This window comes from Phytophthora sojae, assembly GCF_000149755.1.
Source record: "Phytophthora sojae unplaced genomic scaffold PHYSOscaffold_3, whole genome shotgun sequence".
Taxonomy (NCBI): domain Eukaryota; phylum Oomycota; class Peronosporomycetes; order Peronosporales; family Peronosporaceae; genus Phytophthora; species Phytophthora sojae.
This window is the reverse complement of record NW_009258117.1, coordinates 2,175,529-2,200,470: the sequence shown is the minus strand read 5'-3', so window position 1 is coordinate 2,200,470 and position 24,942 is coordinate 2,175,529. Positions and strand designations below refer to the sequence as shown.

The 24,942-nt window shown below is 54.6% G+C and overlaps 11 protein-coding genes across 11 annotated transcripts; 6 read left to right on the top strand and 5 right to left on the bottom strand.

The window, feature by feature from the left end:
- Positions 1 to 1,175: 1,175 nt before the first annotated feature.
- On the bottom strand, positions 1,176 to 2,231 carry PHYSODRAFT_496906 (hypothetical protein; the record flags this gene model as incomplete). Its single annotated transcript, XM_009524316.1, has 2 exons — positions 1,176 to 1,556; positions 1,608 to 2,231. 2 exons carry the CDS (start codon positions 2,229 to 2,231, stop codon positions 1,176 to 1,178), a joined length of 1,005 nt encoding a protein of 334 aa, XP_009522611.1.
- Positions 2,232 to 4,993: 2,762 nt separating this feature from the next.
- Positions 4,994 to 5,674, top strand: PHYSODRAFT_263707 (hypothetical protein; the record flags this gene model as incomplete). Its single annotated transcript, XM_009524315.1, has 1 exon — positions 4,994 to 5,674. One exon carries the CDS (start codon positions 4,994 to 4,996, stop codon positions 5,672 to 5,674), a length of 681 nt encoding a protein of 226 aa, XP_009522610.1.
- Positions 5,675 to 6,670: 996 nt separating this feature from the next.
- On the bottom strand, positions 6,671 to 7,402 carry PHYSODRAFT_328066 (hypothetical protein; the record flags this gene model as incomplete). The annotated part of the gene is made up of 1 exon (XM_009524314.1): positions 6,671 to 7,402. One exon carries the CDS (start codon positions 7,400 to 7,402, stop codon positions 6,671 to 6,673), a length of 732 nt encoding a protein of 243 aa, XP_009522609.1.
- A 2,063-nt stretch (positions 7,403 to 9,465) lies between these two features.
- PHYSODRAFT_492226 (hypothetical protein) lies at positions 9,466 to 10,095 on the top strand (the record flags this gene model as incomplete). The annotated part of the gene is made up of 2 exons (XM_009524313.1): positions 9,466 to 9,663; positions 9,715 to 10,095. 2 exons carry the CDS (start codon positions 9,466 to 9,468, stop codon positions 10,093 to 10,095), a joined length of 579 nt encoding a protein of 192 aa, XP_009522608.1.
- A 1,070-nt stretch (positions 10,096 to 11,165) lies between these two features.
- Positions 11,166 to 12,341, bottom strand: PHYSODRAFT_488151 (hypothetical protein; the record flags this gene model as incomplete). The annotated part of the gene is made up of 2 exons (XM_009524312.1): positions 11,166 to 11,344; positions 11,399 to 12,341. 2 exons carry the CDS (start codon positions 12,339 to 12,341, stop codon positions 11,166 to 11,168), a joined length of 1,122 nt encoding a protein of 373 aa, XP_009522607.1.
- A 1,688-nt stretch (positions 12,342 to 14,029) lies between these two features.
- On the top strand, positions 14,030 to 15,473 carry PHYSODRAFT_497478 (hypothetical protein; the record flags this gene model as incomplete). Its single annotated transcript, XM_009524311.1, has 4 exons — positions 14,030 to 14,143; positions 14,195 to 14,395; positions 14,519 to 15,192; positions 15,272 to 15,473. The coding sequence occupies 4 exons, from the start codon at positions 14,030 to 14,032 to the stop codon at positions 15,471 to 15,473; spliced, it is 1,191 nt and encodes a 396-aa protein (XP_009522606.1).
- Positions 15,474 to 16,233: 760 nt separating this feature from the next.
- On the top strand, positions 16,234 to 17,026 carry PHYSODRAFT_492548 (hypothetical protein; the record flags this gene model as incomplete). Its single annotated transcript, XM_009524310.1, has 2 exons — positions 16,234 to 16,365; positions 16,430 to 17,026. 2 exons carry the CDS (start codon positions 16,234 to 16,236, stop codon positions 17,024 to 17,026), a joined length of 729 nt encoding a protein of 242 aa, XP_009522605.1.
- Positions 17,027 to 17,243: 217 nt separating this feature from the next.
- PHYSODRAFT_489640 (hypothetical protein) lies at positions 17,244 to 18,854 on the bottom strand (the record flags this gene model as incomplete). The annotated part of the gene is made up of 1 exon (XM_009524309.1): positions 17,244 to 18,854. The coding sequence occupies one exon, from the start codon at positions 18,852 to 18,854 to the stop codon at positions 17,244 to 17,246; it is 1,611 nt and encodes a 536-aa protein (XP_009522604.1).
- Positions 18,855 to 19,380: 526 nt separating this feature from the next.
- PHYSODRAFT_298256 (hypothetical protein) lies at positions 19,381 to 19,728 on the top strand (the record flags this gene model as incomplete). The annotated part of the gene is made up of 1 exon (XM_009524308.1): positions 19,381 to 19,728. The coding sequence occupies one exon, from the start codon at positions 19,381 to 19,383 to the stop codon at positions 19,726 to 19,728; it is 348 nt and encodes a 115-aa protein (XP_009522603.1).
- A 1,119-nt stretch (positions 19,729 to 20,847) lies between these two features.
- On the bottom strand, positions 20,848 to 22,001 carry PHYSODRAFT_328060 (hypothetical protein; the record flags this gene model as incomplete). The annotated part of the gene is made up of 7 exons (XM_009524307.1): positions 20,848 to 20,960; positions 21,049 to 21,091; positions 21,169 to 21,367; positions 21,441 to 21,537; positions 21,628 to 21,742; positions 21,814 to 21,888; positions 21,966 to 22,001. The coding sequence occupies 7 exons, from the start codon at positions 21,999 to 22,001 to the stop codon at positions 20,848 to 20,850; spliced, it is 678 nt and encodes a 225-aa protein (XP_009522602.1).
- Positions 22,002 to 23,499: 1,498 nt separating this feature from the next.
- On the top strand, positions 23,500 to 23,820 carry PHYSODRAFT_406804 (hypothetical protein; the record flags this gene model as incomplete). The annotated part of the gene is made up of 1 exon (XM_009524306.1): positions 23,500 to 23,820. A coding segment is annotated over one exon (321 nt), but the record flags the coding sequence as incomplete, so codon positions are not given.
- Positions 23,821 to 24,942: the final 1,122 nt, after the last annotated feature.

Here is a 24,942-nt window from a genome sequence, read left to right as displayed (position 1 = left end):
AGCTCCGCTCACACTCGGTTCGAAGTGTTGCAGGTGCTGAACGACGGTTTGCTTGTTATTCGTCGGGACTACAGCAGCCCAAGCGACCCTCACCTCGTCCAGATCATGTTTCGACCGCAGACTCCGAGAGGATACGCCTTCGCTTTTGCTGCCCCTTTGTCGCTTCTTACCGTTTTTTTCTGTGGTATCCAGGATGAATTTCAATCATTTATACGACGAATACGATAACTCGGCAGGTTGCGAGGTCGTGTACGGGGGTTGTTTCGACGATCAAGACCAGCTTAAAGCCAGGCACTGGCTGTTCAAGATGGTTCGCAGCATATTTCAATGGGAAAAACGCCACCATTGCTCCCCTCGTTCTTTTTGCAGTCATGAGGCCACCCTGTCGTTTGGCTGGGTTGCTGTAAGATGTCAAAACCAAGATTTCATGATGCCCACCTTTAGTACTCGGAGGTAGTTGTTTTGGTGCTGACACTTCGCGTGGAAATTGACGGGGGTTAGTTTGGATGAGTTATAACGATGAGTTTTCCCGGGAACCAGCTCAGCAAGCAACATGAACTCCAATCCATGTCACGGCGAACCGTCTTATTCTTCGACTGCGGATGCTGGGTGATCTCAAAGAAACCATTGCAAACATTTGGCGCATACTAAAATAGCAGGCAACTGCCATTGAGATTTTGTGAATCCAGCAAACCAGACGAAGATCCACGCTAACATGGTGAATCTTCGTTAGCTCCTCGGCATCCCTCGGGGTTGGATGCTCATTTCGCTGCGATTAATCAGCGTGACACCACCGAGTACGGACGTTGCAGCGATAATACTTCCTACGATATAGCAACAATATAGGCGCGTAGCGAAAATACTGTGGCATCCAGTTTCGGACCAGTCTTAGTTTGGAGTCGCAACGTTAGCAAATGGCTGAAGCGAAACGCCCAGCATGACCCGCTTCCAGCAAGCCCCCTTCCGGATCAATAGATAAAATAATTTAACGGATTCTTATATGCAGTGTGTTTGTGGGGGGGCGAGCCTTTAGCTCTTCTATGATGCGCCTTGGAGTATGGCGCTGTGGGCTAACCTTCCGCTGGGGACTCGTACAAAACTCCCAAAAACTGCATCGTGACCTGCCGTCGCAGTTGCCGTTGCACCTTGACAAAACTTGTGTTTCCTCTTCTTCTTCACGCACTGTTGAGCCACTCGTGCTCGAGCACCTGCGCGGCGCTGATGCGCTGCTCCGGGTCCACGTTGAGCATGCGGCACACGAGGCCCCGCGCGCTGTCCGACATGCAGGCCCAGCCGGCCGACTCGCGGTCGAAGTCGCCCTTGAGGATTCGCCGCTGCAGCTCCTCGTCGCTGGCGTCGTCCGTCGGGTCGAACGGGTGCAGGCCGCAGAGCACAATGTACAGCACGACGCCCAGCGCCCACACGTCCATGGCGCAGCTGGACTCGCGGTGCTCGATGAACTCCGGCGACGCGTACGCCGTCGTGCAGGCGTCCACCTTGCGGCGCGCGTCGTGCAGCCGGAAGGACTGTCCGAAGTCGATGAGGCGCATGCCCGTCTCCTTGTCGTCGGCCAGCAGGATGTTCTCGGGCTTGAGGTCCGCGTGCACCACGTGCTTCGAGTGCAGGTACTGCAGCGCCACAGCCAGCTCGCGCACGAGCGCCTTCGCGCGCTGCTCGCCGAAGACGCCGTGCTCCACCAGGTCGTCGTACAGCTCGGCGCCCTGCACGAGCTCCGTTACGAGCACGTAGGCGTCTTGCGTCTCGAAGGCGTCTCGCAGCTGCAGCACGTTGTGCGTGCCGCCCACCTGGCGCAGGATGGCCACCTCCTGCAGGAAGCTCTCCTTGGTCGTTCGCTGCTTGGGCACGCGCTTCACGGCCACGCGCGCGTTGGAGGCGCGGTGCCGCGCCACGTGCACGAGGCCGAAGCCGCCCTCGCCGATGACGCCCTCCAGGTCGTACTCCTGCTGCAGGCGGCTGCGCGCGAGCCGCCACGAGTCCACGCGCGGCGTCTGCAGCTGCTGCGCCTTGAGCGGGCACGTCACGGCGTGCGGCACGAGCTGCGCGCACGCGGCGTCGGCGCCCATGGGCACGGGGCGGCGTGTCGCGTCCAGGCGCGTGGGCGGCGGGCTGAGGCCGCTGCAGGCCGCGGCCGCGGCGCACAGGGCGGCGGCCCCCGCCATGCGGCGCGGCAGGCGCAGGAAGCGCGCGCCCGATCGATCGCTGTAGGTCATTTCCGCTGGCTTGAGCCTTGAGCTGCTATACAGTAGACGAAGCAAGTTCAATGTGCGTCCGAGCTGGCAAATCGAGGACTGGCGACGGACGGCGGCACTGCAACAACCGGTGGCCTCAAATCAAGCGGGAAGCGCGATACGGGCCAATCGCTGGGCGGTTTCGTGCGGGCTGAAAAAGTCAGCGTGGCATAGAAGGCGCAACCGGACGACCGGAAAAAGGCAAACCGTACTTGATGGCGGTGAGGACGGACTCGGCGAGGACGAGCAGCATCAGCCAGCAGGAATAGCAGGCTATTTTGCCTCGCACGTGGCGAGGACTGACCAACGAGCGCCTGCATTTGGCGCGCACGTGGGCAGCGAGCGCCGAGTCCCGTGCGGGGCGCCGTGACGCAGGCGAGGTGGCGATTCTGCTTCGTCGCAGGTTTTCCGGCAGAAAAGGGGCCGACACTCCGACCTTCGCTTGCCATCTTGCTTTTGTTTGTTTCAAACAAATTGTTTGCCGTGTTCTGTCACCCATTCTCAGCGTTCTGCTCGCTGCCGCCCTGAGTTGGGTGCGAGCAAGAGAGATGCTTGGCGCGACATCCAGCGGCGAACTGAGCCCTTGGCATCATATATGACCGCTGGAGCTCCGAGACAAACACGGCTGTTGCAAGGGTTGAGGACAACCCTTGCAGCACCAAAGGCAATTATTTGCTGCATGGCGCTCAGTCAGCAAGGGTCTCTTTGCTGGTGGTGTGTGTACACAGTACACACGTGTACTGTATGATTCCATTTTTGTCGGATTAAACTGGGGTCTCCCTTGAAACGCAAGGTCCGCGATGTTTTCATCGGAAACGCATATGCTTGCAGTGGAGTGCAACTTGCTGCGGGCGAAACCTTCTAGAGCGGAGGAGGGGCTCTCGTGGCCCAGATTTGACACTGACAAATTGGCAGTGATGCTTTAGAGTGGACCTGGCAGCACTGCCCATGGCGGTGCTCGCAATGTGGTGGAAGGCGGTGCCAACGACTCTTATGATACACTTTGCTGCAAGCGCTGCGTGGCTGCTTGGTTTTGCTCACGTCACGCGAGTTGAAGTGTGTCAGAGGCTGTACGCAGCGCACATATAATAGAAGCGCACTCCTCCTTGCGGCTATCACAGTGGCTTAAGTTGCCTACAGGCAGACCCCTCTATTCCTGTCAGTGCGCGATGGGCTAGCTTGGTGGATCTAGGGTTGCCCCAAGCTACGGCAGCGCTGGCTTGGACACCACTCCACTCTGCAAGCCCGGGCCATTACGGACCGAGCGACTCGAGAGTGAGGTTTATTCTCCTTCTAGGAAAGCTGCGCTGAGTAAGCGAGACTATTTGTGTTGTAGGTTGCAGTTGCCACTATGCGTTAAAACTTGTTTTAAATTAAGTCGCCTCGTTAGCATTCTTGTTTCAATCGAAATAGCAAATTAACGTTTTCAGTTTTCAGACACAACAACATCAAGAGTACTGGTAATCCCAGTCTGGTATATGAGCTCAATTCTTGTGTTTATTTTCTCGGCGGTTCTAGGCGGTGAACAGAGAGTTAACTCATAATAAAAACACCCATACCTCTGCAAGGAGCTCTCACGGGGACACTGATAAGGAAGGCTATTTCCTGCAAGGCGTTGATTGTCTGGCAGCAGAAAGGATCTGCTCGCGATGAACTTGACCCATTGGACTGTTTCATACTTGCAAGCGGAGCTTGCGGTTCGCGTTTGCCGTTGAAGACGCACTGGCACTCGGGTAGCCGCTCTGGACAGCGGCGACACGTAGCCGAATACGGCGCCACACCAATGTCTGCATCGGGACGTAGACACCGGAACCGTTAGCGCTCAGGCCATATGCACAGGGCTATACATGCCAGAGCAGTGTACACCCAGTCCGAGCACCCCACGACCTCCAATATTGACTAGCGCCTGATCATCCTACTGGGCTGACACTTTCATGTGCAGAGAATCGCTGACGCCGCTGCACCGGTCTTGGGGCGTCCGAGGTCTCTACTGGCGTGGTATCATGGCGCAGTCATCGCAAGATCGGCATCCGGTCTAGATGCAGATCCCCATGCGATGTTGCTTGAGTGGCGGCGCCGTGCTTCATGGGCCAGGTGATCTTCAGTATGGCAATGTGGTAGGCTTACAGTGCCGCAAATTATACACACAGTATTATGCGCGATGTCGTCGGCCTGCGTGCTCCGTCAACAGCGTAGCAAATGAAGCACCGCTTGACACTTTGGCAAACGCTGATGGCCTTTCCAATACATGTAGTGGAGTTTTCGACGTCGAAAACAAAATATGCATATATGGTATCGTTTATCTTTAGCAAGAGTTGGGCGTTCACCATTTTGTATAATACTGAACTTTGTATGTCCAATGTTGAAGTTGGCATCCGCAGAGCCAGGCCACCAAGAAGCGAGCTGCCTTCTGAGGCCACGGGAGCCCACGAAAGCGCGAAACGCGTGCTGTGGTTGTCAACAACTTGTTGACAGGTCCTATCCCGAGGGGGGTCAACAGATCCGCACGTACAGCACCTGCTGTACCAGTCCACCAGATTTTATTGATGCGCGAGTCTGCTTAAGGCAGCAAGCAAGCAACCCACGCTGGGCCATTATCTTCGTTTCCATTCCTCAATTCACCCTCGACCCGCAAGCAGTCAAGGCGGATCTTCCGGAGCAAGCGCTCTTCTTGTTCTCTCAGACCAAGCGCTCTTCCTGTTGTCTCAGACCAAGCGTCCATTTACCACAAGCAGTCTCCAGTCATGTTGAGCAGCAGCAACATCTTCGCCGTGTGCATCGCCGCCGTCCTGTCAAGCGGCGTGAGCGCGGAGCAGGAAGTGGCCCAGACCTTTGGCCACATCCACCCCGGCTACATCCACAACAACCACGTGCACAACACCCGCTTCCACGGTGTAATCGGCGTCCCCGGCGTCGTGGGTGTCGCCGTGGCTCCAGCTGTGTACGGCACCGGCTTGTACGGCCCCGGCGTGTATGCTCCCGGTGTTGGTGTGGGTGTCGGTGTGCCTGGCGTGGCTGGCGTCGGTGCCAATGTCGGTGTCGGCGTGCCTGCTGTCGGCGTCGGTGGCCCCGCGGTTGGCGTTGGCGGTCCCTCAGTCGGATACAACGCGGCGCCTGCGAATGCCGCCTCCAATGCGAATGTCGGTGCGCCCGCCAACGCGAACGCATACGCCGGAAATACTGTCTCGAACGCGAATGCTGGCGCTCCAGGAAACGCCAACGCGAATGCCAACATCGGCACCGGTCCCAGTGGCAACGATGGCCCCATCCAGACGAGTGGTGGCGCGACTGCGACGGCCACTGCGACTGCGAACGCAAACGCGAACGCTGGTCCGAGCAGCGACCCGAACAACGGACCCAACACTGCAACTGGTGGCGCGGGCGCTACGTCTCAGAAGGCGTACCGTCAGCTTCGCTCGGAGTAAGGAGCGGGTCCGTGGCTACAGTAGTTACCGTCGGATCGGTATGACCAGCTCTGTGAGGGGGTACTGTATGCCATGGCGTGCATGCACCCAGCGAGGGGTCTTTGTTCTCCTGTGGATCCACAGGCGTAGTTGATGTTGTGTCAGTAATATATTGTCGATGAGTTTCGTTGTGGTCCACTACCAATCAACCACGAGTTCTGTCTGTTCTGAGTTAGTTATACAGTACTAGTAGTATATTTAACCACAGTAGCTCATCGCGTCTTGGTATTGGCATGTCCGCAGCAACACCGACGAGAGCGGTGCGAATATGACAAGCAGCGCGTCCACAGTCACTTTCATCAGCGCCGCAGTTATTATACAGCTTGGACACTGTGTTCTTATGAGGAACAGCAGCGGCAGATACGCTCCGTCAGTAGCGTAGCGTAGTCAGCGGTCACCGCGCGATACTGTACGCCCACGACACTTTCGCGAGGAAACGATCCGTATCGCTATTTGTTTGGTGGAGTTGAAGGTTGAGCAGATCTATGGGTTTTTTTGGTGGTGAGAGTGCACTCTTTCTCGTGGCTATCATAGCGGCCTAATTTGTTGACAGGTAGACCCGTCCATCTCCATTCCTGTCAGTGCGCGATGGGCTAGCTTGGTGATTTTAGGGTTGCCCGAAGCTACGGCCGCGCTGGCTAGGACGCCACTCTGCTCTAGAGTTAATTGCAGGCAGGGTCATAGCTTTGCGACTCAAGACAGGCTTATTCTCCTTGAGTGAAAGCTACTCTAGGTAAGTAAGGCCATTCGTCGTAAGTCCAGTTCCAGCCAAGGTATGACTTGATGACTAAGTCTGAAAGCTATATGGAACAAAGTGGTTTATTCGTAGTGTACCAAATCAAAACTCATCGACAAATACTGACACAACAATTAGGTCGGTGGCTGAACAGGGAACCCTCACGACCGAGAGACCACAGAACAGCCCCTATTGAACCGACAGCATCCAGGACCCACTCCTTACTCCGAGCGGAGCTTACGATACGCCTTCTGAGACGTAGCGCCCGCACCACCAGTTGCAGTGTTTGGTCCGTTGCTGGGACCACCACTTGGGCCGGCGCTCGGGCCGCCGCTAGGTCCCGCGCTCGGACCACCGCTCGGCCCGTTCGTGTTCGCCGAGGCGGTCGCAGTCGCGCCGCCAGTCGTCTTCGACGTGGTCGCGGAGGCAGTTCCGTCGCCGTTCGTCGTGACAGTCTGGGCAGGGCCGCCGTTGCCACCGGGGCCAGCGCCGGCATTCGCGGTCGCGGTGGCAGCGCCAGCATTAGCCACCGAGGCAGACGCGCGCCCCGCGTTCCCATTTGCATTCGCGTTGGAGACCGCATTGGCGGGGGCGCCTGCATTGGCGTTGGACACGGCATTCGCAGGCGCGTTGTATCCGACCGCGGGGCCAACAGCGCCGACCACTGGGCCACCGACGCCAACCGCAGGCACACCAACACTGACACCAACACCGCCCACACCGACGCCAGGGAGGCCGACACCGACACCGGCCACGCCCGGCACACCGACGCCGACACCGACACCGTGACCGTACACGTCTGGGCCCACGCCGACGCCCACGACACCGGGGACTCCGCCATGGACGCCGTGAATGTGGCCGAACGTCTGAGCCACCGCCTGCTCCGCGTGCACTCCGCTTGATAGAGCGACGGCCGCGATGCACATGGCGAAGATGTTGCTGCTGCTCAACATGACTGGAGACTGCTTGTGGTAAATGGACGCTTGGTCTGAGACAACAAGAAGAGCGCTTGGTCTGAGACAACAAGAAGAGCGCTTGCTCCGGAAGATCCGCCTTGACTGCTTGCGGGTCGAGGGTGAATTGAGGAATGGAAACGAAGATAATGGCCCAGCGTGGGTTGCTTGCTTGCTGCCTTAAGCAGACTCGCGCATCAATAAAATCTGGTGGACTGGTACAGCAGGTGCTGTACGTGCGGATCTGTTGACCCCCCTCGGGATAGGACCTGTCAACAAGTTGTTGACAACCACAGCACGCGTTTCGCGCTTTCGTGGGCTCCCGTGGCCTCAGAAGGCAGCTCGCTTCTTGGTGGCCTGGCTCTGCGGATGCCAACTTCAACATTGGACATACAAAGTTCAGTATTATACAAAATGGTGAACGCCCAACTCTTGCTAAAGATAAACGATACCATATATGCATATTTTGTTTTCGACGTCGAAAACTCCACTACATGTATTGGAAAGGCCATCAGCGTTTGCCAAAGTGTCAAGCGGTGCTTCATTTGCTACGCTGTTGACGGAGCACGCAGGCCGACGACATCGCGCATAATACTGTGTGTATAATTTGCGGCACTGTAAGCCTACCACATTGCCATACTGAAGATCACCTGGCCCATGAAGCACGGCGCCGCCACTCAAGCAACATCGCATGGGGATCTGCATCTAGACCGGATGCCGATCTTGCGATGACTGCGCCATGATACCACGCCAGTAGAGACCTCGGACGCCCCAAGACCGGTGCAGCGGCGTCAGCGATTCTCTGCACATGAAAGTGTCAGCCCAGTAGGATGATCAGGCGCTAGTCAATATTGGAGGTCGTGGGGTGCTCGGACTGGGTGTACACTGCTCTGGCATGTATAGCCCTGTGCATATGGCCTGAGCGCTAACGGTTCCGGTGTCTACGTCCCGATGCAGACATTGGTGTGGCGCCGTATTCGGCTACGTGTCGCCGCTGTCCAGAGCGGCTACCCGAGTGCCAGTGCGTCTTCAACGGCAAACGCGAACCGCAAGCTCCGCTTGCAAGTATGAAACAGTCCAATGGGTCAAGTTCATCGCGAGCAGATCCTTTCTGCTGCCAGACAATCAACGCCTTGCAGGAAATAGCCTTCCTTATCAGTGTCCCCGTGAGAGCTCCTTGCAGAGGTATGGGTGTTTTTATTATGAGTTAACTCTCTGTTCACCGCCTAGAACCGCCGAGAAAATAAACACAAGAATTGAGCTCATATACCAGACTGGGATTACCAGTACTCTTGATGTTGTTGTGTCTGAAAACTGAAAACGTTAATTTGCTATTTCGATTGAAACAAGAATGCTAACGAGGCGACTTAATTTAAAACAAGTTTTAACGCATAGTGGCAACTGCAACCTACAACACAAATAGTCTCGCTTACTCAGCGCAGCTTTCCTAGAAGGAGAATAAACCTCACTCTCGAGTCGCTCGGTCCGTAATGGCCCGGGCTTGCAGAGTGGAGTGGTGTCCAAGCCAGCGCTGCCGTAGCTTGGGGCAACCCTAGATCCACCAAGCTAGCCCATCGCGCACTGACAGGAATAGAGGGGTCTGCCTGTAGGCAACTTAAGCCACTGTGATAGCCGCAAGGAGGAGTGCGCTTCTATTATATGTGCGCTGCGTACAGCCTCTGACACACTTCAACTCGCGTGACGTGAGCAAAACCAAGCAGCCACGCAGCGCTTGCAGCAAAGTGTATCATAAGAGTCGTTGGCACCGCCTTCCACCACATTGCGAGCACCGCCATGGGCAGTGCTGCCAGGTCCACTCTAAAGCATCACTGCCAATTTGTCAGTGTCAAATCTGGGCCACGAGAGCCCCTCCTCCGCTCTAGAAGGTTTCGCCCGCAGCAAGTTGCACTCCACTGCAAGCATATGCGTTTCCGATGAAAACATCGCGGACCTTGCGTTTCAAGGGAGACCCCAGTTTAATCCGACAAAAATGGAATCATACAGTACACGTGTGTACTGTGTACACACACCACCAGCAAAGAGACCCTTGCTGACTGAGCGCCATGCAGCAAATAATTGCCTTTGGTGCTGCAAGAGACGCCTTCGAGACGCAAGACGCCTACGTGCTCGTAACGGAGCTCGTGCAGGGCGCCGAGCTGTACGACGACCTGGTGGAGCACGGCGTCTTCGGCGAGCAGCGCGCGAAGGCGCTCGTGCGCGAGCTGGCTGTGGCGCTGCAGTACCTGCACTCGAAGCACGTGGTGCACGCGGACCTCAAGCCCGAGAACATCCTGCTGGCCGACGACAAGGAGACGGGCATGCGCCTCATCGACTTCGGACAGTCCTTCCGGCTGCACGACGCGCGCCGCAAGGTGGACGCCTGCACGACGGCGTACGCGTCGCCGGAGTTCATCGAGCACCGCGAGTCCAGCTGCGCCATGGACGTGTGGGCGCTGGGCGTCGTGCTGTACATTGTGCTCTGCGGCCTGCACCCGTTCGACCCGACGGACGACGCCAGCGACGAGGAGCTGCAGCGGCGAATCCTCAAGGGCGACTTCGACCGCGAGTCGGCCGGCTGGGCCTGCATGTCGGACAGCGCGCGGGGCCTCGTGTGCCGCATGCTCAACGTGGACCCGGAGCAGCGCATCAGCGCCGCGCAGGTGCTCGAGCACGAGTGGCTCAACAGTGCGTGAAGAAGAAGAGGAAACACAAGTTTTGTCAAGGTGCAACGGCAACTGCGACGGCAGGTCACGATGCAGTTTTTGGGAGTTTTGTACGAGTCCCCAGCGGAAGGTTAGCCCACAGCGCCATACTCCAAGGCGCATCATAGAAGAGCTAAAGGCTCGCCCCCCCACAAACACACTGCATATAAGAATCCGTTAAATTATTTTATCTATTGATCCGGAAGGGGGCTTGCTGGAAGCGGGTCATGCTGGGCGTTTCGCTTCAGCCATTTGCTAACGTTGCGACTCCAAACTAAGACTGGTCCGAAACTGGATGCCACAGTATTTTCGCTACGCGCCTATATTGTTGCTATATCGTAGGAAGTATTATCGCTGCAACGTCCGTACTCGGTGGTGTCACGCTGATTAATCGCAGCGAAATGAGCATCCAACCCCGAGGGATGCCGAGGAGCTAACGAAGATTCACCATCGCCGACCGCCTAGCACGCTTTGATTCAGCTGCAATTTGGACAGTGGAGGGCTCCTCCTTGCAGCGGTTCATGTCATTGTGATCGGTTGACGTCAAAGACACTGGTGTGGCCACACGGAGGCCTGTCGACTCGGTATCGGGGCTTCCCGGCCAGCTTCGCTCTTCCTCCTCCAGCTTGATCGTGACTGGCAAATCGTCAAGCCCCAAAATGTCGGCGAATGCCTCTAGGAAAGTACTCTCCATTGGCTGCGATAGGTCCAGCGGCTCACACTTTGCGCTCACTATTGCCGTCATGGCGTCGCTGTGGCGAAAACTAGTTTGGAGAGTTTGGCGGCTTGTTTATAAGCTGCTGCTCCAGATCTTATCTCATCCTTGATCTATACTAACCGAAGGGCTGGGCGGATGGGGCTATCGATTACTTCTAGTTCTTATGAAGACCTGGCTCGCATGCTAGTGTGGACCTTGGAGGACTAATCGTGATAAATTGATGGTCAGGGGCATTGGTAGTATATCATTACCCTTTCAAAATGGCAGTGAGGAAATCAATATAGATCGTTTAAGGTATCCCGCAAGTAAAACAATTGTCGCTACTACACTACAAAATATTTGTTCACGTCCGCAGAAGAAACAGAGGTGCAATAGTGGAGCTTTCCCAGCGCAAGACGCTACAAACCATCTCGTACAGCCAGTAGTTGGATCTGAGCCGGTCGTGATCGTCGACGGACCCACCATGCACCACCTCACAGCCTGCAGGGTTATCGTATCCATCATACAGCCGGTTAAAGTATTCTGTCAAAGGGTTAGCGCAACAAACTTCAGTTTTCAGTAGAGAACCAAGCGTACCAATGGAATGCGTTGAACCAGGCTTCGTAGCATTTTGTATCTCTGGCGAAGGGATCGTACGCAGGCAGAAGGTGTACCCTGTCGGCGTCTGCAGTCGAAACATTAATTGAACCGAGACAAGCGTAATCGGAAACCTTGGGGTGTAGTGGTCTCGACGAATAACTAAGAGATCTCTATCCAGCACCTGCAGCACTTGGAGTCGAGTCCGCGTAGAAGCGTCAAAGACCATCTTCGCCAGCTCAGATCCGTTTAAAAACATGTTCCACGTCTTGGTGAACAGCTCCTCCACGTTCTCCGACGGAAACTGCTTGGTGAAGGCAAACAGCAGTGACTGAGTACTCGAATAATACTTGCGCTTGTCCGTCCAGCCCATAAAGCTCGACATTGTCGTGTCAAAGATCCCACACTCCGTAAACTTCCGAATCTCCTCGTAAGTTTTCCGCGCGAACTCGTAGCACTCGGAAGTCAAGAGATGCCGGAACTTGGCGGCAAAGGACAAACTCGTAGGGATGCCGCTGTCCCAGATCGCGAACGCGTCCTCCGTTGACATATTTCTTGTATACCTCTGATAGAACTCGTGCTCTTGCAGCAGCCTTCGAATCGCCGCTTGATCCTTCTCCAGTTCTTGCGTCACGAGCGTCAACTCCGAGTATTTCCGCTGCAACTCGTCCATCGAAGCAGCGCCACTGAAGTCACTGAGACCATGGTGCGATTGCATTAACCTATAAGAACTCGCAGCGCTCCTGGACATGGCAGCGTATACGTTCTCTAACTGCTTCACTTCGTCTCGCATGCGGTTGATAATGTCGAGTCTTCTCAGTCGCGACTTCTTCTCAATCTCGGATCGTCTGGCACGCTTCGCCTCGGCGGCTGTATCTTTACTAGTGGCCACTTCCCTCTCGAATGGGCCATTTTCTTCGATCGAAGACGGTGGTGTAGCCATCCGAAGGCTCCAGGCATCGATTTCTTGCCAGCTTTGCTCCGCCTTCTCCTTCGCCTCGACGAAGTCGTCCAGCTCTGACACGTCGGCGAATTCTATGCGGGCGGCTCTGATGGGTCCAGACGCTTGGAGGTGGAGCTCGATATCGTCGGCATGGTGAACTATACTGCCGCCTCACTGGATTGTGAGCAGTACTAATTTAACACTTCCATCTTACAGCCCCCGATCTCATCGAAAAATAGAGGTGAGCAGGACGAATGTCCAAGGAGACTCAAAAAATTGAATACTTACTTCGAATCGACAGTGCCTTTCTTCCCGAGCTCAGCCCCCGACTGCACTGAGTTAATCATTTCGCTGTATAACGACTGCACCTGACCTCACGTCTGCAGGAGGTTTAGAGGAGCGATGGTGGAGCTTTCCCAGCGCAACACGTTGCAAACCATCTCGAACAGCCAGCTACTGGATCTGAGCCGGTCTTGAGTGTCGATCGACCCCCCGTGCACGACCTCGCAACCTGCGGGGCTATCGTATTCATCGTAGAGTCGGTTAAAGTGTATCCTTGACACCACACCACGGAAGAAAAGAAAAGAACGTAAGCATGAGCATGAATAACGCGTGAACTACAGGTGCATACCAGTGGAATGCGTCGAACCAGACCTCGTGGGGCCCCAGAGTCCTTTGAATGTCTGGCGAAGGGATTGTACGCAAAGAGAGGGCGTAGCCTGTCGGTGTCTGCAGTCGAAACATTATTTGAACCGAGACAAGAGCAACCGGAAACCTTGCCATTCGATGGTCTCGTCAGATAATGAACAAGTCGTCGTTCACCACTTGCAGGACTTGGAGTCGAGTAACATCCTCGTACACTCCTGGGAAAACTCGTGCTCTTGTAGCGGCCTTCGAATAGCGATCTGGTCCTTCTCCAACTCACGCGTCTCGAGCGTTAACTCCGAGTACTTTCGCTGCAGTTCGTCCATGGAAGTTAAGACGCTGCGACCTTGCCACTGCACCAACCCGTACGAATCCCAGTACTCCTTGCCATGTCAGCGTCTACCCTCTCCAAGTGCTCCACTTCCTCTTGCATTCGCTTCAGAGTGTCCTGCCTTCTCAGCCGCGGCTTCCTCTCGATGGCCGTTCGCCTGGAGCGCTTCGCCTCCGCAGCGTCTTCATAGGGAGGCGTAGCCGACCGGAGGGCTGTCGAAGTGTCGGCGTCCTCGCTGTCCGACCAGTTTGTCTTCAGCTTGTCGTCCGTGGTCGTCTTAAACACATAGTCGAGCTCTGAAATGTCGGCTAATACTTCAGACAATGCGCTCTCCATGGAGGCGGCTCTGATGGATCCAGGGGCTCGTAATCCGCTCTTGCCGTCGCCGACAATGAATAAAGGGTGGCTCGGTTGGGCTAATTTAGAGCTCGCCTCGCCCCCAGCTCTTATGAATTGGGGTCCAGGAGGACGACAGAGTAGGTTAGAATAGCATTGGACGTTCGTGGCGCGTTTCTTCCGGTGCGTATGCAGCTACTGAAACACTATAAGGTTTGCCGACGCCCAATCCAGTGGTGGGGGGCGTTATACCCCCAACTTAAGCCGCCGGTCGAACGGTTGCCACTCTGGACGCAACTCAAATTTGCAGACCTGCGAGCGAAGTAGATCGAGTCGCCATATCCCCCCAAGCAGCAGCAACCCAGCGCCATTCGCCATGTTGGGCTCAAGTTACGAGCCCCTCGAGCCATCGGGGCCGCCCTTGTCTCCCTCCATGGAACGCGCCTTCTCCGAGGCGTTCGCGGACGAAGTGGAGCTGGACGATCTTTCGGTCGCGATCTCGGAGGAGACCAAGACGGAGCAGAGCTGGCCCCAGAGCGAGGACATCGACGCCTCGACCAGCCTCCGCTTGGCCACGCCGCCCTCTCCAGTGTCAAACAGCCAGGTAGAAGTGAGTCCGAGCAGGAGCAACGTCGTCCCCAGTGCCAAGAACTCGGCTGAGGCGAAGCGTGCCAGGCGCTCGGAGATTGAGAAGAAGTCGCGACTGAGAAGACTCGACATTATCAACCGCATGCGAGACGAGGTGAGGCAGTTGGAGAATGTGTACGCTGCCATGGCCAGAAGAAAGAATGCCGGCGATTCCTATAGGTTAATGCGGTTGCACCACGGTCTCAGTAACTTCAGTGGCGCTACTTCGATGGACGAGTTGCAGCGGAAATACTCAGAGTTGACGCTCGTGGCGCAAGAACTGGAGAAGGATCAAGCGGCGATTCGAAGGCTGTTGCAAGAGCACGAGTTCTATCAGAGATATGCAAGAAATATGTCATCTGAGGACGCGTTCGCGATTTGGGACAGTGGAATTCCTTCCAGTTTGTCCTTCGCCGCCAGGTTCCGTCACCTGTCGACGTCCGAGTGTTATGAATTCGCGCGGAAAACATACGAGGAGATTCGGAAGTTTACGGACTGTGAGATTGTCGAGTCGACGAGGTCGAGCTTCATGGGCTGGACGGACCAGCACAAGCACTACCGCAACACGGAGACGCTGCTGTTTGCCTTCACCAAGCAGTTTCCGTCTGAGAACGTGGAAGAGCTGTTCAACAAGACGTGGGATATGTTTCTGAGCGGATCTCAGCTGGAGAAGATGGTCTTTGACAGCCCGACGCGGACGCGGCTGCAAGTGCTGCAAGTGCTGAACGACGACCTGTTCATTGTGCGGCGAGACTACCGACCGTCCAGGCTTCAACTTACGCTGACCTCGATTCAATTGATGTTCCGACTGCAGACGCCGACGGGATACACCTTCTGTCGGCGTACCATTTCCTCGCCGGAGATTGAAAATTTGCTGGAACCCCACGAATACTTGGTCGACACGTTCCATTGGTGCGTTGGTGCGTTGGTGCGTTAGTATGATAGTGTTTTTTTTTTTCATTGTCTCATCACTGATTCATTGTGGTAACAGGGTGCATTTCAACCGGCTGTACGACCAATACGACAATCCTGCAGGATGGGAGGTGGTTCATGGCGGGTCGATTGGCCATCATGAACGGCTGAGGTCCAACTACTGGCTGTTCGAGATGGTTTGTAGCGTTTTGCGCTGGGAAAGTTCGATGATATCGCCGCTGGTTCTGCTGCAAACGGAAGAGAAGTGGGAAGATCACTAGTGCCAGTCTGACTGTATAGCAATGTTCCAGTTTTGTGCTTTGTGTAGTTAAGCAACTCGTGGTGCTCCACCACTTTTCTCTACGTACAATGGAAGCCCAAGAGTTTATATGTAGTGGCCAACTTGTTTGCAGAGCTGTAAGGGGCACACAACATGTACCAACATTCTAAAGAGCGCTGCTATCATACATTCTTGTGAACGCTCCGAAATCGCATCGGCACGATTGTGTCTGTGTGCAGACGCAGAGGGTGTTAGCAGACACCGGTACAGTAGGCTGATATCATGTTATCCATATATGGCTGAGTCTCAAAACGCCGATACTAAGCAGCAGTTTGATTGCTTAACCGCTTGCAGTGTCCCGGGTTTTATTTTTTATGGGCTCTGTTTGAATGTAGCTCATTCGGAATGAGCTCTGGAATGAGTCATTCCTCCAGCTGCAGCGACCGAAAAAGCTGAACTGAGGACCCGGAGCGATGACGGTGATTACGAGGATCGTCTAAACGATTGCGGTGGTGTTTAGAGTCGGGCCTAGCGTACTAAACGGTGACGACTGCACTGCCCAATTGCATGAACATCCGGGCAGTCCTTTGAGTCATGCCAGCCGTACTAATCGGAGATGATCTATTGTTCCGGTACGTACACATCAACGCACGAGTAGAGAAATCTTCAATCCCATCAGACGAAGAGGTCGCTCATTCATTTTCGAATTCACTTCAAGCTCGACAAGCCCCCACCCACCCCTCAACTCTCCACTCTCGACCATGGCAGCCACCACGAAGACGGTCCTCATCACCGGCAGCACGCGCGGCATCGGTCTCGCCTTCGCCGAGTTCTACGTGAACGCCGGCTGGAACGTCATCGGCACGGCTCGGGCGAACAGCAACACCGATAAGGTAAGCGAGATAAAACTACAACAACAATCGCTCTCCCTCCCCCCTCTAACCCCTCGTTCTGCAGCTTGCTGCCCTCTCGCCCTTCAAGATCATCACCCTGGACGCGGGTGACGAGGCGACTGTGCTCGAGGCGGCTCGCCAGTTGGAGGGTGTCCCCATCGACCTGCTGATCAACAACGCTGGCGTCGGTCTATACTCGTCGTTCGAGACGGTCGCCAAGGACGTCATCATGAAATCCATCGAGGTGAACGCTGTCGGTCCATTCCTCGTCACCCGCGCGTTTGTGCCAAACCTTAAGCTTGCCGCCAAAGCCGAGAGCCCCGCCACCGTCTTGCAGATCTCGTCCATCCTGGGCAGCATCGCCAGCAACAAGGACGAGTACGCCCAGTTGTTCCGCGGCCAGTACGGCTACACCACGTCCAAGGACACGCTCAACATGATCACGCGCTCGCTCGCCATGGACCTGCGCGAGAGCAACGTCACGGTCGTGACCATCAACCCCGGATACGTATCCACGGACATGAGCAACCACCAAGGAGTGATTCAACCCGCCGACTCGGTCAAGGCCATGGCCGACATGGTGGCCAAGCTCTCGCTGGAGGACTCAGGCAAGTTCTTGAACGCCGACCCCGCGATCCCTTCGACGGAGCTCCCGTGGTGAGCAAGGACACCGAGTTCCAGCTGCAGGAAAATCCACCTGATAGTACTGTCAGTTGCAGCTAGAAACAACGTTTGTAGATGTTAACCGAAAAATTCTCCACCAGCTTCTTGAACGTACGTACCTCTACTGCACTGTAGAACGAGAAACTTGTCCGAGGAAATTGAGGCTCACCATTGCATACAAATCTAACATTCTAGCTATCGCCGCGCGTAGTTCTCTAATCGCTCTCGTCCGCATCCTTGCTTTTCTTGTGTTTCTTCTCCTTTTTGTGCTTTTTCTCCTTCTTTTCCTTCTTCTCCTTCTTGTGTTTCTTCTTCTTCCTCTTCTCCTCTTCGCTTTCTTCTTGTTGTTGTCCCTCCTCTTCGATCTTCCTCTTCTTCTCCTTCTTGTATTTCTTCTCCACGCTTTCAGTCTTAGCTTCAGAGGGGGCTCCGTCGTGCTGGAACGAGCAGTTGTCGCCACGCACGCACGAGCCGCCGCGCTGCCAATTGTAGCACACGCTCTGAAACCGCTTCTGGTACTCGCTCACCTCTTCCACGGCGCTGGCCGGGGCCTCCTGGGCCACTTGACCCGTGTGGGCAAAACGACAGGACGCTCCACGCATGCACCTGCCATTCTGGAAGTTCCGACACACCGCCACCTCGGCGACTGCAGCCACCGGCAACGCCACACGAACGGGTGCCTTCCACTCGTCCTCCTCAGGCTCCTTGTACCCTCCCGCAGGCGCCGCCACGTGACGGAATCGACACGCCGAGCCACGTTTGCACTTGCCCTTTTGGTAGTTCTGACACACGGGCGCTCCCTCCTCCGCGCGCGTCTCCTCCTCTTCCGGAACCTCTTCTTCTTCCTTCTCTTCTTCTTCTTCGTGTGCTGCTTCAACTTCCCCGTTTTCCTCGTTTTGCGTCTCCTCATCGTTCCCATTTCCATGCAAATGCTGGAATTTGCACGCAGCACCACGTTGGCATTTACCCTTTTGGAAGTTAATGCAAACGGGTGCGTCCGACGTGGCCTGGGTGGGTTCAGCCTTGGGAGTTTTCGCCTCAGCAGCACCTAACGACGCGCCGGGGGTGGCAATTCCACTAACCGGTCGCTCCGCCGGCTGCACCAGCTCTTCAGCGTCTTGGTCCTGCATCACGTGGGCAAACTTACACGCGTCTCCACGGGTACACTGTCCCTGCTGGAATTTGTGGCAAATACCCTTTTTCAGCTTCTTCTGCAACTCCTCGCGCGCCTGTGCGTATCCTTCGTCCCTGGCGCCGTAGTCGATGTTCATGGGTCGTCCCATAACCACCATGCCGTCCAGCTTGACGGCCGCCTCGCACGGCCCTTCTTCGTGGAACTGAACGTACCCAAACCCTCTAAACTCTTTGGTCTGGATGTGCTCGGCGAAGCGCACGGCGCGGATGCTGCCGCACTTGTCGAAGACCTTCCTCAGCACCTCCTCCGTGATGTCATAGGCCAGGTTGCCCACGTAGATGGTAGTGCAGCCCTCAGGGCGCGGTCCGATGACCTTGGCGGGCCGGTTAGAGACTGTTGCCGCGTTAGCACCAGACCCATTTTTGGGCTGCAAAAAGCGCACGTTTAAGGTGCGTTTGTCCCATTTCGACTGGTTCAGCTGGTCCACCGCGTCCAGCGCGTTAGAGTATTCGCAAAACGTCACGAAGCCGAAGCCCTTGGAGCGACCCGTCTTCTGGTCGTACACCACCTTGGACTGGTGCATCTCGCCGAACGACTTGAACTTCTCGTAGAGCGCATCGTCGTCCACGTGCGAGGGCAGCCCCGCCACGAACACCTTGTTGCGGTCGCGCCACAGGTCTCCGTCCGCCATGGCTAAACGTTTAGGCTAGTGCTAACCGAGGAGAGAAATGGTTGGCCAACGAAAAAAATGGAAGGCAACAAAAGTAGGTACTGTAGGTAGTGTATTAATTCCGAAATGTTTATTTCCGCGTTAAGTACGCATCGGTGGATCTTGAAGCGGCGCGGACGAGGAGTTCAGCAACGTGCGCTGAACTCTGCGCTGACGTTGACGAGCGCCGCGTTGCATGCCCATTACACTGATCCTGGGGGACTCTCGCACTTCCGGGCTTTGGGATGCCCCGCCGTCCATACGCTGCGCAGTTACGCTCGACCGACTCCAAAACCATCTCGCGGGCCCCCGGCCCGGCTTTCGACTGAGCAGCGTGCGGCTTGACACTTTTTGTGCCGCGCTCGAGCCATTCTCCAATTCGCCAGCCGTCTAGCACGTACCTTTCAACTCGATTTTGATCCAGTGCAGTGCATTGGATTGCATTGCCCATTGCCATTGGTACTTCGACCTCTACCCCCCTTTTGCCAAGTGAGACCATCGACTGCCGATGAGTGAGACGGAAGATGTTTGCGGGTGTTTGGTGTGCGCCGTGCTCTGTGGCGTATGCTGCGTGGCTGCAGCTGAAGAAGACAAGCGCGAGCGCGAGCGGGCGGCGGCCGAGGCGCTGCAACTCAAAAACCCGGGCGTCGTGATGATGAACCCCGTGGCGGTGCCCACGCCGTACTCGCAGCTGCAGAAGCAGGCCAAGGCAGATACACCCGAGACGCCGAGGGAACCGATAGAGACGAAAACCCCAGAGCCTCCCAAGAAGAAGAAGAAATTCAAGACGAAGGATGGCAAGACCCAAAAACGGAAAGCAGGCAGCAAGCGCCGACGCGAGCCTCCTTCACACTGAGACTTCTGCTGCTCGAAATTCCGCCACCACAGTCCACGTCTATAGCAATTTGCTGTACCCCGTCCAAGCCTACCTGCATCACGAGAGCGTGCCACACAGTCGATAAGTTAGTCGTCGCAGAGATCACACGGTTTAAATACGCAGCAACCAACTGCGTGGCGCAGCTCGTAGGGAAAGCTGCCGCCGACAAGAAATACAACATCCAACCGGCGACGCCATTTTTGCTTCCTCCGTAAGAAGAGCCTTGTTCGCGTCGTCGCCACTGGTGACACAGTTTGATTGTAACCGGCAACCCCGGAAACGTGGCTGGATGAAGTGCACCTAGCTGCAGTTGAGCGCGATCAAACAAGTGCGATAGTTCAGAAGCAGTCAGTACGAATGTGGTAGTGCCATTAAGCCCCGTGTTGGTCTTTGATGAGACATCCATGAATGCCCGACTTTCGTCGGGTGTTAGCTCGTAGACCTCTAATCTGAGTCTCGCGGATTTTACGGTTCAATCTTCACCAAAACCTCTTGAGGGGATATCAGTGCCAGCAAACAGCGGTGTACATGCTCGCTAGGAGCAGCTCTTTTGCTCGTAGTAACGTCGGCAATACGCTGCGTCCGTCGCAGCGAAGAGCTTATCTCTGCGTTATCATTTATTGGCGCAAGAAGCTGCATCCGAAGTCGCTTGGTCGCTCGGTGATTTTCATGGCGCAGCAATCGTATCCCCCCCCCCCCGTTGAAACGCTTGGCAAGAAGAAAGTAAAGCGCACTTGAGCCTTTCCGATTGCGTCGGGCATACTGTACAGCTGGAGGATTTTGTTGATCTTAGGCGTAACACACCGAATTGCTTCAACTCAAGCTGTTCAAGGATATCGGATCGGTCATTTTATTACGGCTTCGCAGGAATATGCAAACAAGATCACTTCCGGGGAAAGTAAAGTAAAGGGAGAGTGTTTATATTACCCTCGCTATAGGCACCCTGCCGCCCTCTCGACGATTACTGCCAACAGTGTATGGGTAAAGCATAGAGAACTGCGCCGCTGGTATACAAACGGAGACATCTTCTATCCCCGAAACCGCCGAAGCCGACGCGCCGCTGGGCTTTCCGCTGTTCGCACAACATGCACCCCTTTCTTAGAACACTCCTTGACGTCGAACTACCACGATGTTAGCAAACATACCTGAGGGCGGCTCCGAATAGTTCTGGGTCTGGGATTGCGACTGCGACTGGGAGAGATCCTCGTCGTCTGAAATACATTGAAAACACACATCACAGTAGCAAGCTTAAGAATCTGTTCATCCAGTCAGAAATAATGTTGCTACGGTCGTGCGCACCTTCCGCGTTGAGTCGCGAGAGCCGGTAGAATTGGTTCAGTGACTGCGGGGCACGCAAGACGCAATGAGTTTAGTAGATACGTCGACAAACGGCAGCATTTCGATGCAGAGAAGCCGTACCCCAATCATGAACTCCCGAACCGAATTGATCTCGAGCGCAGAGATGTTGTTCATCTGAATGACGGAAGCGGAGCCACCGCTCTGAACGACGTCACCGGCGATTCTGGACAGACCGTTGCGGATTTTGTCCTGACGCACATTCTGCAGGTCTTCCAGCAGTGAGCGCAAGTGTTCACCTTGATCCAGGTCCTCCGGGGCACTGCAGATACACACACCAGGGTGGTAAGTTAGTCAAGTCCATTTCGATTATAAATGTTGACTTTTGCACCTACTTCTTCAGCAACAGAGACGCCACTTCCAAGTAGTGGAAGGGAAGCTCTTCGAATGCGTCACTGGCCTTCTCGCGCTCCAGCCGTGACATCAAGTAGTCTACAGCATGGATCATAGCGAAAACACAACAATTGGGTAAGTTTCAAAGACCCAAAAATTCGAGCAGCTACGGTAGCAGTCGGCACTGACCGACTGAGAGCCACGACGGCGCCAAGATGCGGCACTTGTTGAGCTGTTTGAGCATGATGGCGAGCCACAGGGGCACGTGCGTGGTGATACCCGGCTGGAACGGACCAAAGTCGCCCTGCAAGAAAGTGCTCAAAACGTTACGACATAGTTACCCATTTTTTATGTGCACTTGTACTGGTCACTTACGCTAATGAAGTTGAGCATGCCATTGTTGTCGCGCAGGTGGAAGTGCGGCAGAATGGCGATGAGCTCCTGCTCCGCCTGCACGGAAGACACGGAGAGGCACAAACGGTCAGACAGCACTACGCCTTGCCGGACAGGCCCGCCGCTGGACGTACCAGGAACTCGGTCTCGCTGGCCGACAGGCTCGCCATCGTTTGCAGTGTTGGCTGAGAGGTACTTTGGGTTAATGGGTTAATGTTAAGGGTTTTATATAAATGAGACTCCGTTTTATGGAGTTCTTACGTCTCTTATATACACTCCGCTTTACTTTTTACATTAATTCTGCGAATGGGTTAGGGTCACAATTTAGACAATTTAGAATCGCTCACACGCGGACCAAAAAATGAAAAAATACCTCGGTTAAACAACATTTGGATGGTTATCGGAAGGTGGTATCGGCACGGGTTTTCTGAGCTGAACCGACGTCACTATCTTTAGATGCCATGAAACCAGAGGGTCGAAGTTATGAAACAACAAATTCGACCGTTAGTATGGAGGACATCAGAAATAGACTTAAACGTGACATTTTACCCTTATTTGGACCCGCTTAGGACCCTTTATTAAGACTATTTGCCTTTCAAACCTTATGCTGTCGTAAGAAGGGTCGCTCTGCGGCAAGAAGTCCGTGGCCCTTCGGGAGTCGAAGCAACAACAAGCAGAGCCTCAATGACGCGCCAACGCTACGCCAAGTAGCAAGCAGCTTTGCATGCTGATGACTGGGTACTGTCGAGCAGCAACTTCTCTAAATTACATTGAAGGCTATGCGCGGATGACGAGCTGGACGATGAGCTGGAGTGTACGAGCCCGAGTCCGTGTCGGTGCTTCTTCGTAGCAACAATGGCTCTCTTTTGGCCCGTTCGACCTCGCCTGCTACTTCGCTTTGAAGAAATCAGACAGCTCCAAGTCCTTCCTGCACGCTATAGGCGCCGATTATTTGCTCCTTTCCAGTCTGCGTTAATTCATTCATTGCGTTGCTCATGAAAAGATGTTCGACTAAGCAAATGCATTAGCCCACTCAATTACAGTTCTGTTGGGTCGATCTCGGGCGTCGCAGCTCTGCTTTGATACCCTACATGCATGTGTGATGGTACGATATCAGGCTCAACTACATTATTTTGAGCTAGTTATCGTTCATTATATATGTTTCCTTATTGCGCTCAACATTGGCCATTGCGGCTGGGTGTAGATGGCATCTGGAGGAAGAATTTCAACATGGATCGCGAAAGGTTACTGGAATAATTCGCTCGTATTTTCACACACTTACCTAAGGCGGGTTCCTAACGGGATCACATAGGAGCGTGATCCTATTTAGGGGTTGGGTGTACAAACGGATCATCTATTTCTGTTCCTAACGAGATCATGGGATTATGCCCCACGAAGCCACTCTAGTGTTGCATGTGATAGATTCATTTGAGCCATTTGCGAAGATGGCGACGTCTGCGGGGGGTGATGTCGTTGTCAGCAGCAAGTGGACTGCGGTGCAGAAGCCTGGTAGTAAACGTGCGGTCCCCGCTCCAACCTCGGACGACTACACGACGTGGATGGTTGATCAACTCAAACTGGAGTGTACGGCCCGGAAGCTTGCGGTGGCAAAAAACATGAACAAGGCCGATCGAGTAACTATTCTACGAGGTTACGACGAATCTCGAGCGGTTCATCACTTCTGGCGACAAGTTCACGAGACAGGAGCTCGATGAAGGTGGTCGCCGCTTTTGGGAGGAAGTAGCGGAAGCATTTAATACTACGAACGACGACTACGATCAACTGGTGTCCGAAAGCTCTTTGTTTGCGGGGATTGAGCCGCATCAAATTACTACCACAACTGGCGCAAAACTACAGGGTATGTGGAAGGAATGCAATCGCCGTTTTGCCTCTGCCGAGGCAAAATGCAAGTTGTCCGGATCGCACGAAGACTTTTGGAATTTTTGTGGAGGAGACAGAGTGGCCATGTGCGTGCACCTGTGGTGTGAGGCTCGTGGGTCGGGACGTGAATTTTGTGCGACCTGTGTCTATGAGGAAGATGAAGACGACGAATCGAACGAGCTACATGAAGATAAGCGTACTCCTCAAAAGAATCAGAAGCGCAAACCCCGACATATGAAAGCAAAGACAGTGTTGATTCTGTTGTTGTGCTAACGAACGCCGTGAATAAGCTCGTTGAAAATGAATCGAGTGGTGTTAAGAGCGAGCTGCTGGAGCAAAATACCGCTGTTGCGCGTCTTCAGCGCGAGAAAATGCAGCGTGATGTTGCTGTGGAGAAACTGGCCGCTGTAGATGGAATTCTCGCCCGTCGTCGTCAAGCGCTTGCAATTCTGAATGCCCAAATCCACGAGAGCAAAACAAAAGGCATCGACATTGATGATCTTCTGCAAGAACGAGAAGCGGCCCAACGACGAGTACAGGTGGCTCAAGCCAAATCAGACGAGCTCCAGGACCAAATCATGGGTAGCTAGATGCGAGTTGTAGGCCGATACATATTATATCTCTGAATATGCTCCAAAACAACTTTGCAAATTATATGCCCGTTAACAACAGGCGGATCTTGTTCAGTCAGCTCGCCCGATACAGTAGTCAAGTAGTCACAATCCTCCATCGTGTTAAATTCCCGCACTGCGGCATTGCGAGAACCTCCGCTTCCAGGTTGTTGAATCCGCTCGTTAATGCAGTAGTTATGCAATTTCATGCATGTTTTGATCACTAGACCAGCGTTAACGAAATCCACAGCTAGGGGCCGCTTAAAAATTTGCCATTTATTCACAAGCAGACCGAAAGCCATTTCGATTCGGATTCGCAGTTGAGAAAGGTAGAAGTTGTAGTCAGAGTAGTCACTCGACTTGATCTCTGGTTTCGTAAAAGGAACTAGCATCGACTGAGAGAGTGGATACGCGTTATCCCCAATCACGTAATAGCCAAGTGGTAAATTTGAGATCGCCGTGCTCAGAGGCCACTTTCTGAATGCAACACTATCTGGAACCTTCCCAGGAGAATTGAAACAGTAGCCCGTAAATCGGCATGCTGCATCACACATAGCCTGCACATTGATTCCGTGGCAAAGATAATGCCCAGAAAAGAACGCCGAGACGTCCGAAACTT